This window comes from Aulonocara stuartgranti, assembly GCF_965226115.1.
Source record: "Aulonocara stuartgranti genome assembly, chromosome: 17".
NCBI classification, from domain to species: domain Eukaryota; kingdom Metazoa; phylum Chordata; class Actinopteri; order Cichliformes; family Cichlidae; genus Aulonocara; species Aulonocara stuartgranti.
In genome coordinates this window covers 40145404-40159330 of record NC_138953.1, presented here as the reverse complement: position 1 = coordinate 40159330, position 13927 = coordinate 40145404, and the positions used below count along the sequence as shown (strand labels likewise).

Here is a 13927-nt window from a genome sequence, read left to right as displayed (position 1 = left end):
GCCGTCTGATGCCGCCTCACAGTAACGTTACGTTAAAGGTTAAACGATCAGTCTCTGGCTGGTTTTCGACAAATCCACGTGGCTTTACCTGGTTTCCTCTGCGTGACACAGTTTCAACTATACGTGGACGCTTTGTGATGCAGAAAATACTCAATGCACCAAATTAGTCGGAGAAAAAAGAATCACGAGCAAATACACGTAACTGCTATTAAAACTGATGAAAGTCTGGTTGTTCTTCAGTCTCAGAGCCAAAAACAAACTTTTCACTTCTACGAGACATTTTTCAGCACGAGACAGATGGATGCCTTTCGCTCTGTCGCTTGAAACATTTCCCTCTGAGTTACGACAACAACAACCACGGTAACCACCTCTGACGCATCGACATGCTCGTGGTTTTAGGGCCCCCGCTTGGGGTCGTGCAGCTGGCAGCAAAAGAAATCTGGTGCAGTTTGAATCGCATCATAAATTAATTTCTCTAAAAAGGAAACGTGTTTAAGCGGAGAATCAAACACTTTCCGCACCTCTGTTTGCCGCCGCTGCGCCCTCCCCTCCTGCTCATCATCAGCACCCTGAGCCTCTCGGTTTCCCACTGACAGATCAAACTGCTATTGCCTTATCAAATCCATCAGGCTTATGGAAACATACACCTCGTTACATTAGCTTTGAGGAAATCACAGGCTCGCTGATGAAATATGCAGACAATAAAGAGAGAAAGAAGGGGCTGCGGCTCGGATGACATGACAGGCCATAGCCAGAGGGGCGCTGGTTAAAAATGTACAGCCCTGAACAAAGCGCTAAGCAGGCTTCAACAGTCATTAAAAGGCCCCTACGTCAGAATCACACACTCCATGTAAAGCAGCTTTCCTGTCTGTTTCTATGAGGGAGGCATGTATCCATCCGAGGGCCTCCCAACAAAATGATGTGTGCGCGGGTGTGTTTGCACGCCCCCGACAGCGTGCGAAGGTCCGGTGCAGCTCACCCTTGCTTTAAGTATGCCCCTAAAGTCCCGGATACCCTTCTTAGCATGAACCTTGGCCTAGGAGGGAAACACACACACAGTAAGACACAGATTACACACAAAACATGTTGCATTAACATTCTGTTCTGGTTTCATGTAACATCAAGAAATACTTTGATCCCCGTGGCAAAAAAACATGCAGACAAGAGGCGGGATGAGAGAGCCTCGCACATCCAGGCGGGGCACCCCGGCCACCCTACCGTACGCCACATAACAACACGCTCATCTAATATCTACTAGCTGTGAACAATTCTCCTGATTGTTGGCGACTCGTCGGCCAAGTTTGAAAAAGTTCATTTGAAAACCTTTAAAAACATCTTTAAAACCTCTTTTTCTTCCAGGTTTGAATCCTTGTTGTGCACGAATGCAAAGCAACACTTTACCTTTGACACGGCTGTGTTGAAGAGCGCTCCTCCTCTCTGTAACACACGGAAACTGTCAGTCAGGGACGGGCGCTTGGGGCAAACGCACAAACATTCAAAAGAACATTTGAATCAATTACTGCTACAGCCGCAGAGATGCGGCTTTATCGACTTTCACTGCAATCAGTCTGGCGACAAATGAGTTCCGGCTCACGTTAAACCACACCGGGCGATCGCACCGATTGATCGGCTCCTATGTCACTCGCCACACGTTGGCCGCAGCACGACTTACAGCGCACACCTTAGCTACAATCTACAAAACAACACAGCTGCTAACAGCGACGCATAAACACCAAACAGTATCAGCGAGCAGCGATAGACGACGTGGTTTTATTTAGAAGCAGCCTAAAACAGCGATAGAAAGGATGGTATGTGATTGATTCGTACTTTGAGTTCTGCACACTGACATTATGGCACCCAGCATCTCTCGCCGCCTTTCTTCTTTGTCTCTCCGATTTGCTGCTTTTTTCCTTTGGCGTCTCAACTCTTTTCTCTCTGCTGGGTCTTTAGTGTAAGCACAAAGCGCCGGCTAAACGGCTAAACAGAGTAAATGGCAGGCAGCGTTTCAGAAGTTGGCAGAGGGAGAGGAGAAGAGGGGCCGAGGTGAAGGCCCCTCTTATAGATCCCTGTCAGTCAGGAAATATGAACTTTAACAAACCTTTGAAGAGCACTCTAGAGGACTAATTCAGCCTTAGCTGACGGCTTTGGGGGGGTGAGTGAGAGAGGGAGAGGCCAAGGTTGTGGTGAGGTGGGGTGGGGGTGGGGGGGGGGCTGTGACAGAAATGAGAGAGCGAGACAGACGGATAAGAGAAGAGGAGGAAATGGCCAGAGAGAGATGAAGGCGGGAGAGACGCGTGTTCTCGGCGTGGTTCAGCGGAGTAACGCCCGTGTTTGCTGCCAGATCAACACGTCATGTCGGAGGACGTCTTGTCACGTCAAATCGCTTCCGTCTCCCTCCCCGTCCGTCTCCGCTGTCCTGCTGCACGCGCCGCTTCACACGCACCCAACTGCACTCGAGCTCGATCTGCGCGTTCAGGCGGCGCCTTCATTCCAAAGGCAACGGCGAGGCTTCAAACGCCAAGTCGCGCCTGTCATGCTTTCAATTAAGTATAACTCGGGAATAATATATATAAAAATAAAAGCACTGGGAAAGGTATAGATGTAGATACAGCATGTACGGTAAATACCTTTACGGTGTGCATCCACTGCTGGTAAGACCGAGAATTACCTGACAGGACGTATAAAACAGGACATGTGATTAATCGTTCAGGGTTCAAAAGAAGCCCCATACTGGCTCCTGGAAATGCAGCCACAGTGAAACATCGTTATGTAAAATAATCGACTGTTTTGTTTGTTACTTTGATCATGCAAACAATAAACAGCAACATTTAGCAAAGAGAAAAAAATACTACACAAAATAAAGTTAATATCACATCATGACATTTTCTAGAGACTTTCACTTAATTTCAACATTTTCATGTCTTTATAGTTCAAGAAGATCATATTTTTAACTCTTTTTGAACCGTTTTCTGTTGGACGTTGCTTCAGCTTCACTCCATGCACACAAACACTGAAGCTTTTTCTTGCAGTACGGACCTTCACTTACAAAAACCCCTTCAATTATAACTTCTTTAAGAACAAACATACTCTGAATATTTCCTGGCAGTTCCTTATTTTTTGCTTTGAATAGAATTTGTGCTGTTTGGAATTTCACTAGATCGGCACATTTCAATATTTCAGACTGCAGTAACCTGTAACCTGCAGCGTGGATGATTCAAACTGCGTTTTTTGAAGAGTACAAAGTGAATGTAATGTAGTTTTACAGTTGTGGCCCCAGACCTCTGCACAGTAGCTTAAGTAAGGTGAAACCAGTGAACAGTAGAACATGAAGGCATGTTCTGTCTAATACCTGCTTTGCCTTGTTTAGTGTTGAGTTGAAGAATTTGGGGCCCAAACTGACCCTTGGGGTACATCACAAGCAATGTGCATACATAAGGAGCATTTAATTTCACAAACTGCTTCCTGTCAGTTAAATAACTCTGGACTCAATCTAGAGCGACCCCTCTGACACCGTAATGTTCCAGGTTTCTTATTAATATATCCTGATCTATAGAGTCAAATGCCGTCTATGGAGATTTTCTATAGTTCTCAGAATCTCCTATCAGACCACAGTGTGGTCGGGGTCAGAGTTCACACTGAAAAGCTTAAAAGCACGACGGCAGCAACATCTGGATGGCACCGCTTCTTTTCTTTACCGTCTAAAATCTGTGTTGCTGCGATTATATGATCAAATTTGTCCTGCGAGGCTTTGTTTTAACAGGAAACAATAAGCTCTTTGGTTTGCACTCTGCTAGGTTCACACGTGCGTTTTATTATCGGCCCGAGAACAAACAACACTCAGGATGCGTGTGAAACTTTAAACCTGAGAACAGCAAAGAGCAACTGCAAGTCATGACATCAGTGTCACTTATATAATAATCAGTGCATTAACATCGACATGGTTGCAGCTGCGATATCTTACAGCAGGCCTCAAACACTGAGTGAACATAATTTATCAGCATTTTTTAAAAAGGCTTCTAATTATTTTCAGTTTAGCGGCCTCACCTCGTTCTGTTCGCTGACACTTCCTGTGTGTTGCATTAAAATATGGCAAATAAAAATAACGCAGCTAATTGACAGACAAGTCCAGCAGTACTCACTTCCACAGAAGCCCCCCTCTGTGATCTCTTCTTCAAACACGTCAGTGAAGCCACGGCCTGCGTTCAATTTGGCCAGCCGTCCGTCGATGAACTGCAACCATAAATTTAAACATGCTTATTAAAGAAGGGAGCCGGGGGAGGGGGTGGGGGGGATGTGAACACACTCACACAGATACAAACACTCCAGCAGCCACAGAGGGGTGTTATTAATCCTACCTGACGGAAACTACATCCCAAGATTAGTTGGGCTGCAGGTAATAGGGATTTGGTAATGCGGAGCAGGTGAGGGATTAGAGCAGCAGACGACATGCTACACTCTGTCTGAGACACGAGGAAGTTTCATTTCCTCCCTTTGTAACGTGGCGAGCAGAAAAACTCGCACTCGTAAATATGGACTTAACAGCTAGACAGCGACACGTTTCACGAGCGCAGGCGCAGGCGCGCGTAAATATGTTACGCAACCACAAGCGCAACACAAACGTTTGCAAACACAAAGTAAACATTTAAGATGAACAGAATAAACAAACAGCATTCTTTAAAAAGCATGAAAGTAAACGGAGTCGCCCAGACTGAGGCTGCAACTTAAAAAAGCAGAGATGAGACGGGAAACTGAATTATACGTGTAACAGCTACAAAGACATCAAAGGCTTTGTTCCTTAATATTTTGGCCTAACATAAGATTTGTGGTGTGCCAAGCAGTGCAGATTCTTATTAGTTCAATGTTTTATGGCTCCGTGTTTGGGGTTTTTTAGGGGAAAGAAACTACAAATTACATTTCTAAAATATTGAACATGAAGAAAATCATTATAGGAACATTGATGACACACACACACACACACACACACACACACACGGTGTTCTGTTAACTTCATCCAACCAAACTGACCACAGGTTGGCGTTAGCTTCTAGTCCCAAAGCTTATTTTATGATCGAACCTCTATTGTGACATCATCGGGTTAAACTTGGCAAGTCTGTGGATGTTAACAAAAAGGAACAAAATACACACACACACACACACACACACACTGCAGTTTTAACAAGTCTGCTAAGAGTCGTTAAAACTGTGTGAAAATGCAGAAAAGACAACTTTGCACAGATTTGATTTTCTTATCTCAAACTTAGATGTTTACATTTTAAACTTGTTGTGTGGAGGTTGGAGGGAAAAGTAACAATGTGCCATTGTGCTTATTTAAATAAATAAATGCATATAATGATATGCAAACATATATATCTGCATCTGCATTTAAAGCTGGAATTTTCACTAATTATTACCATTAATTAGTGATCAACACCTACTACCTTTCAAACAATGTTTAAGGATTTTAATAACATACGAGCACAGAGGCAACATGCTGCCATTTGATTTCCAAGCGGTCCCGTTTCCACCCCTGAAAGTGTGGCCAAAGTATAACAGCAGCAGAGGCTGTTCTTGGGTGCATGTCTTCAGGGACAGCCTGCTAACTAGCGGCCGACACGTCGACCCGTGCCCACGGTCAGAAGAGCTGGAAACTCATCATTAGATCATTTTAATGAGAGGTGAGAGCGCCGCCTCCAACCGGTGCTCTGCTTCATGGCTGGCCCAATTAGCGCAGATAATCAACCCAAATCATCACCCAGCCAGAGCCTCCGCTTACACTCCCCACCCCACCCCCAGCCATATTACCTGCCTCATTGTGGGCCTTAATTAGACATTACTCATCAATGGCAGCCTGTGATCAACACACTCTCGCACACATACAAACCAGCACTTCAAATAAATAAATTAAAAACAAAAAACAGTCATTCTGGTGTTCAAGCGCATGAGCATGTCCATAAACACAAGAACGAAGACACAACAGACCCTTTTCATACCGCCTTAAATAAGGGTGGTGGGGGATGGTTAAGGTTACAGATATAACCAAGGTTCTCTGATTAGCATGTCTCACTCTTGGAACCGCCCATTAAAGGAGCTCGACACCAGGACGGGTGCTGTGCCAACTTATACAACCTGATGGTGGTGGTGGGGGGGAGCTAGCTTCTGCTACTATAAGCCATGACAAATAACTGGCCACCTGATCCAGAACTATCCTGCCATCTGTGGTCTGGCTTTGGGTCCTTGGACTACAGGTTTCTGGGACCTCTGGACAAACAGGGGAGGAGGCAGAGCCCAGGACATCCCCACCTGTGTGCATCACTGGGACTAAAGCAGGCGAGAGCTGAGGCTTCTTTGGAAAGTAGAGTTTCAGTACCTCATCAACACTGTGCTTCTCCTCACCGCTCTCTTTGCATGGAGGTGTTGGGCGAAGAGTAAAGGAGGTCCTTTACTAATAGAATAGGATGCTGCGTTCTCTCCTGAAGATCCAGGACTTACGCCCAAGTAGCCTGTACGACCACTACTGTACGCAGGAAACATGTTATAATACAGCGATCAAGAATAAAGGGAGGACTGTAGACGATGATGTGGCTTCACCATCTGCCTCCATAATCTGGTCTAATAAAACGTTTGAACGTTGTTTGAACTGAGCGACTTCTGCTAGAGATGGCACGATACCACTTTTTTATGCCCGATACCGATATCATGAATTTGGATATCTGCCGATACCGATATGAATCCGATATAATGTGTTTTTTAATCAATAAAACTGTTTTTTTAATATCTTGCTGCTTTTTGTATAAGTTCATACTCAAGTTAAAAAAAAAACAAAAAAACACTAAAGCTACTCTGTTACACCTGTATGCAAAAAATACAACAAAATATTTCATAGTTCAGCAAAACTGATCAATCTAATAAACTTAAACCTGCTCCATCCTCCCTATTCTGGTATTTTAAAGAGTAAGCAACCTAATCAATAGGGCTCTAAAACTCCCAGCAAAAAAAATAAAAAAATAAAAATAGGGAACCCCCCCCCACCCTCCACCTCATGACGCTTAATCGACGTAATCAACTTTAATTTGATGCAGGTTGGAAAAAAAAGTGCTCAGAAATAAATTATTTTTCAAGAATAATTAAATAGATTCAACATCTTTCTTCTACAGAACTGCACAGATGGAAGAAGTACTATAGCTTACTAGGGTATATCAGACTTAACAGTTACTATATACAGTAATGGACTTCTATACATTTTACATCAGATTAAAACTTTGGGTGTCAGATTCAGATAATTATTTATTAAAAGCTCGACATTTTAAATGAGAATAAGAAAGAAAAGTATGTCTTTGTGCCCCCTTTTCCCTGTTCATGCCCTATCGGCCCCCCTGGCTAAACTTTGCTAGATCCGCCCCTGCACAGTTACCAGCGTCAGCTGTAGAAAAAGATCCTCGAGTAGAAAGAAATATTAAATAAATTCTAACAACAGCTGATCAAGCTTAAACGTGCTGCTGTTGTTCAGCCGCTGGTTTCCTCTTTCTGGTGCAAAGTGGGCCAAAAACAAAGAAGAGACACGGACTCGCGACAGAAAAGCCGATCAGCTGATCATTGATCAGTTTCATTATTGAAGCAGCAGCAGGAGAGGGAGGGGGAGGCAGTCGCTCCATATATCGGTTGTTAAGCTTAACGTGGGAATGCTTTACAAACATTCAGAGATGAACTTGCACACTTGCTTTACTTCTCTCTGGGATGAGATGTCGGTTTGGTAGCGAAGCTACAAACACACACAGCCGCTCTATCACGTGACCACACTGCTCCGATGTGCTACGGTTATGAGCCGAGTTACGCCATGTCGCAAGTTCTGTGAGGTGCTTCTTTGATGTTTAATAGATCGGATTACATTTTTATTTCTCTCCGATATCCGATCCAGTAATTTACGTCAGTATCGGACCGATACCGATACGTGATATCGGATCGGTCCATCTCTAATTTCTGCAGCCGTCAAACTAACATTTTATAACCTGCGTTTGGCTGGTAGGTAAGCCTGTCTGTGCGCGTTCACCTGCCCTGCATGTTAAGATCAAGGATATTTCATGCTCTCGTCCGACCCAGGCGGGCCTCACACACTCGCCCAACTGCACAACACAATTCGCTGGTAAGCTAAGTGAGGAAAAGGAATGAAACAAAGACATTTTCCCAGGCAGCATAAATGGGTCGTTCTTTTGATGTACTGCTTCCCATGACATCATACTGTATTACTACTTGCTAGAACAGCGGTCCCCAACCCCCGGCCCGGTTCCCATCCATGAGTCGTTTGGTACCGGGCAGCGAGAGTTGAGGCTCGGGTGTGAAATTGATGGTTTTCAGGGTTTTTATTGTTATTTTTTTTATTGTTTTTATCGTTAACTCAGTTTTCCTGGGTCTTTTCCCGTTTGCTACGAATAAATCTTTTCTTTGGTACCAGTACTGATTTTATTTTGTTGTATTTATCCACGACACCTTAAAGGCCGGTCCACGGCACAAAAAAGGTTGGCGACCGCTGTGCTAAAGTACCTCTTGGCCTGTTGGTAATTTTTGTTTTTAGTTTAGTTTTGTTGGTAAAGCTGAAGCTAAAGCTAACCTTTGTAAGCAACAGCTTTGCTGCTTTAGGACAAAAGAAGTCGAGTCCCTACTCACATGAGCATCTTTGGCACCAGCACCGTTGTTGGCCTCATGGCGAGGTCACATAGGATATTTTTAAATAGCGAGACAGTAATGGATTCTTCAAAAGAGGAAACTCTGAGGAAAGAACCACGACGGGACCGAACGAGGGCCAGCTTTAATGAAGCTTTCACGGTTACTCAGAATTCTGATTTCGCCAACATTTGGAAATCGAGTCATTTACTTGTTCAAGACTCAAACAAATGTTGCTGCTGATTTAAAAACAAATCCAAGCCAAACTAAATATGTGAAGACAGACAAGTGAAAGTATGAAGAACAGATGATAGTGCTGCTGCAGCGCTTCCACTCTAAATGTCTCTTTGTTTCCCTCGTGCTCTCTTGGAGTACATATCAAGCATGCTTATAGACATGAAAAAAGGACGCATGCAAATACTAGAAATATGAAAAAGCTGCATTTTGCATTTTTTCCTGTTGCCGCTAAAATAATATTTACTTTCCAGTTTCCTGCAGCAGCTGTGATACACAATAAAGTGTGCTTTCTGCACTGCGAGACTGCGACCGCACACAACGGATTAATTTATTACACACCATTCCTCGACAATCTTGTTCTTATCCGCCAAGACTGATGCATAATAAATCACTGGAGTCCAAGTCCCAGTGAAACAGCACATGGCTTCGTTTTGTCAATAGGAGAAAGAGTTCATTGACTCAGTCTCTGCTGTACGTGTAGGAGCTGAGGATGGTTGATAGGAAGCAGGTTAACGTTGACAGACCCCCCCCCCCCCCGCATTCTTTTGGATGATTTCTCCCACTTGCTGCTCGGAGCAGAGATGAGCTGGTGGACCGAGCAGAGAGGAAACACTGCAGGAAACTGCGAGTTTGCAAGAAGGTGAAAATGTGACATTTTAGAGGGGGGGGGGGTCTAACTTTTGTGTCTACTTATTTTAGGGTCGGTTCACTTAAGAACCAGAACAACAGTAGGTTTTTAGTAATAGGAGGTAGTCCAGTTGTTATAATAAGGGCATTAAATGCAACTATTAGCCTTAAACGTCATGTGACACTACAGGGTCTTTAGCTCCATAATTATAATGACAAACTCCTGAGTTTGCATGAATAACTCTGATTATTTGACTTGGCTGATTGCAGAACCAAAGAGCTGCTATGCAGTGAATTAAAACACTCCAAAAACACAAAGTACCTGCAGAAAAGCAATTTCCTGCTGAAACGGTAACACCTCAAACTAAGGTAACACCTCAACATTACGCACGTGTGTAATATGGTCTGTCAAGTCCAACAATGTGGTTTAAATTTTACTGCCGGCGTAATGTTGACGGTGTTAAAACCGCCCATTTGGGTTGTTGTGTAGCTTCGTTCCGTTTGAGCGTTGAGACTGTTTGTTTACACCGACAAAGCCTAAAAACGGAAGCTACGATTGGCCCGTGGTTCCCTCTGTCAACGATCCCGCCGGGAATAAAGCACAAAGTGCTCACCTCGGCCGGAGAAAAGGGAAAACAAACAGGAAGCAGAATAATTAAAGAAAGACTCTAATCCCTGCACATCTGTGGATGCTGATCCATTTGTTTAATAAAAGGCAGCAGTCCGAGTTTCTAACGCGCACTTTTGTGTCGTCAGCTGGTGACGTGACGATAAAGATGTATTGCGTTAAAACAAATAATGAGAGTGTCGTCGGGTAAGAATGAGCTGGGAAAATAAAAATCCAACCATCTCCAGGACCACAGAAAACAAATGCGTGCACGTGTGTGGCCACGCCAGTCGAGTTTTGTTTGTGTGTTTCCGAGTGGATGTAGGTCACGGCCAGAGCAGCGCTCGGGTGAACCGCTGGCCTCTTTCACTTTAGTAGCGAGAGGAGTGGAGGAGATAAGCTCGCCCCATCTCCTGCGCTGGAGAGGAGGAGGAGATAAGGGCCTGTTTCCCAATGCTACCGCTGAGGCGTGAGCCAGCCGGGAGGATGCTTTGAACCGCTGCTCGCTATCTGCTCTGCCTGGGAAAATTATAAACAGAGTGTCCAGAGAAACAAAAGGTTGATTGAGGGCTGCTGTGCTGCGCTCTCGGGGGTAAATCGCACTAGTATCGTGGGTCAGAGAGCGCAAAGAAAAATCCGAGGGGCGAGAGGAAATTTTCTTCGGTGCCAGAGGTGTCTTTCCACTCGTCTCTGCTAAGTTTAGTATTACTGAAGGGATTTTGGGGGGAAAAACATATTAAGTATACATGAGTGGTTTTTAAGGGAAACCACACATGAATAAAGGATACCTGCTCGCGCTCAGGCACACAAACACACAGCAAGTAAACACACACACCACCCCGGCGGAGTTAACAAAACCTATACGAGGCGGATTTTAGATTTTCTGAGGAGCAAATGAAAATTCTGGTCCCATATTTTGATTTTATAGACACGTGGACATGATATCGTTTTTTCTTTTTTTACACCAGATAAAACCGAGCAGAGAAACATTAAGATGTGCACTAAGAGATATCCACTGTAAACTGTTTCTGGAGGTCAGTAACCTCACATAATCCCAGGCCTCTCGCCTCTACGTTCCTGCAAATCCAGCTGACAATTTGCTGAGCACGAGACAAGCTACCAGGCAACTTTTATCTATAAAAATAAAAACTTTCACCAATGGAAACAAGAAATATGCTCAAAAATAACCTGATAGAAGAGGTTAGATTAACTGACCAAGTAAGCAGTCGCTCAGTGTGTGCATACAACAGCTGATGGTGCTGATCTGAGGACGAGTAACGGCCCTCTTTTATAGAACAGAATGCAAATATAGATAAAGATGTTACATTCTTTCCACTTCAGCACAGAGCACGCACGCACGCATGCACGCACGCACACGCGCACACGCACACGCACACACACACACACACACACACACACAGGTTTGTACCTGTTTGAAGAGCTGCAGGTTGACAGCCATGGACAGGAAGTTCTTCATGGTGCTCGAACGATGGCTCACGAAGCTTTCTTCACAGAACGTGATTGGCTCTCCCTGTTCAGAAAAACATTTTTGCTTAAAAACAACAAAACTCATTTTTGTTTGCACCAATCTGTTTTCGCACCAACGAAGCCGCAGGAAGCAGCACAGACGCGATATCCTGTTTTTTTTACGGCACCAGTTGTTGTTGTTTATGGAAGGATTCGTGTCATGCACATGATGTGTGGCATCGTTACACGCTGCATCTTTTAACCATCGAGTATTTCAGACGATTTCTTCATTAGTGAGCTAAAACCCAAACAGGAAGGAAGGAGGAAGAGTGAAAGTTGGGGGAAAAAACAAAAAAAGGAAAATTAGAAACTGCTCCCCTGGCAATGCATACATGATCTCCCCTGGACCAGATACACGTCCCAGTAAACCCAACAGTGCTCCACACGAACACATTATTGCATTATTACCATTTCTTACATCATGTCTGTCGGCCTGTGAGCTACAGACACGCAGGATGACAACAGAACCACTACAGGCCAATCGCGCGCTGCCCCACGGTCCTTTTCCAGTTCACGTTCTCTCATAATTAACATAATTCACACAGATTTCAACGATGCTCCAAATTCTTCAGAGGTAAAACAATGTGCTTAGTCTGTTCCAGGCTACGAGCACAGCGCGCCACATAAAAACAACTTAACAACGCTGGAGAATAACCCCATTTTCAGGGACTGGCAGAGGATACCAGTGGCCCAAATTACATCACGGGAATACAGTTCCACTTACATCACTAAAAGTTTTACGGCATATTATCTTGTAAGAGTTGAAAGTGACTCGCGGTTTAATCAGCTACAGACCACACTGCAGCGTGCAAAGCTGGATAGCATACTGAGAAGCTAACGGCTACTAAGGAAAAACAAAAATTCCCGAGTACACAGAGCTCAGTGTTCAAACTCGGAGCTGCCGTGCACGACTACGAGCGCCGCTGCAGGACTCTCCCATCTTTACAGGGACAGTTCACTGATGTGCGTTTGCGGAGGTTGTTCGATTCATCACCACCTGGTTACACGAAAACAAAGCTGGTGAGAAATTTCTACTTGGCTACATTTGCCAGCAGGAAGGTGATGCGCATCTCCTCCGTGGTTGCACCGCGGCTTTGCTTTGGGTTTGCTGTGGTAGAAAGAAAACCGTTCCTGGCTGCTTTACTGGTTTTATTTTTCATGCTGACAGTTGTTCTTTTTTAACTGGCTTGAGAGTGAGCGAGAAGCATTTAGCCCCCTATATTTAATGTAAGGAGGACGCACAGAGAACAGATTTCGCCATAGTGGGGAAGGACGAACATGTTTTTATCTGCACCGTTACAGGAGGAGCACAACAATCATTTTAGCTATTTTAAGAGACTCATTACACTGAACCACAAAGCTTCCAGGTTACAGAGGAAAAAGTGTAAAGTTTGATGATTGCCTGCCGGTTGTTCACATGGTGAACTTTTCCTGTACAGCAGAACAATAACAAACATCGATTGAAGGACTTGGCGTGATTTTACCACATCACAGGGTTCAATGCATGCCTTTATCCTGTCTTCCTTCTCTCAAACCAACCAATCACAGCAGATGGCCCCGCCCCTCCCTGAGCCTGATTCTGCTGGAGGTTTCTTCCTGTTAAAAGGGAGTTTTTCCTTCCCACTGTCGCCAAAGTGCTGCTCATAGGGGGTCATATGATTGTTGTATGTATTATTGCAGGGTCTACCTTACAATATAAAGCACCTTGAGGTGACTGTTGTTGGGATTTGGTGCTGTGTAAATAAAATTGAATTGAATTGAATTCCAAAATTGCAAATGCTGAGGATGAGCCAACAGTAAAAACGAGGAAGATTCTTTCAGACAGACGATGATGTGTCGGTCAGGCTTCATGCTTTAATGCGCAGTCTTTATTTAAAATGGAAACATTTTATTGCATGTTCTGGATGCTTCCATCTCATGCTGGCTTATATCTGTGCAGGCACTTTGCATACAAAGCTGCAAATTTTGTGAGCAAACTGTAACTTTCTGAGATTATGCACGGAGAAGGTTTCTGTGTCTAAAATAATGTTTACCACTTTTAAACATGCGATTGCACCTCAACCACACCTATCCACAGCTTCACATCTGGCTGGATGATCTGAACTGCTTACACGTGTCGTTTAGTCAAACCTGAGCGAATAGGACCGACCGCACACCCGCCTACCCAGCCTGGCCTCACCGATGGTGGTAAAAACCGATTTGCTATTTCGGGTTCTTTTGTCAGACACCTGTGTTACTCCGAGCTAGCGAGAAGCACCTGGGGAGCTTTAA

General features: G+C 44.4%; 1 protein-coding gene across 5 annotated transcripts in view; it reads right to left on the bottom strand.

The window, feature by feature from the left end:
• The window catches only part of dennd1b (DENN/MADD domain containing 1B), a 93047-nt gene that overhangs the window by 11634 nt on the left and 67486 nt on the right, over window positions 1–13927 (bottom strand). For all 5 annotated transcript variants that reach the window (XM_082510651.1, XM_082510649.1, XM_082510652.1 and 2 more), the window contains 5 exons: window positions 11559–11660; window positions 4140–4230; window positions 2628–2668; window positions 1402–1437; window positions 980–1036 (listed from right to left, as the gene is read on the bottom strand). In XM_082510651.1, the coding sequence (XP_082366777.1) occupies window positions 980–1036; window positions 1402–1437; window positions 2628–2668; window positions 4140–4230; window positions 11559–11660 (327 nt within the window). The remainder of the gene's footprint in view (window positions 1–979; window positions 1037–1401; window positions 1438–2627; window positions 2669–4139; window positions 4231–11558; window positions 11661–13927) is intronic.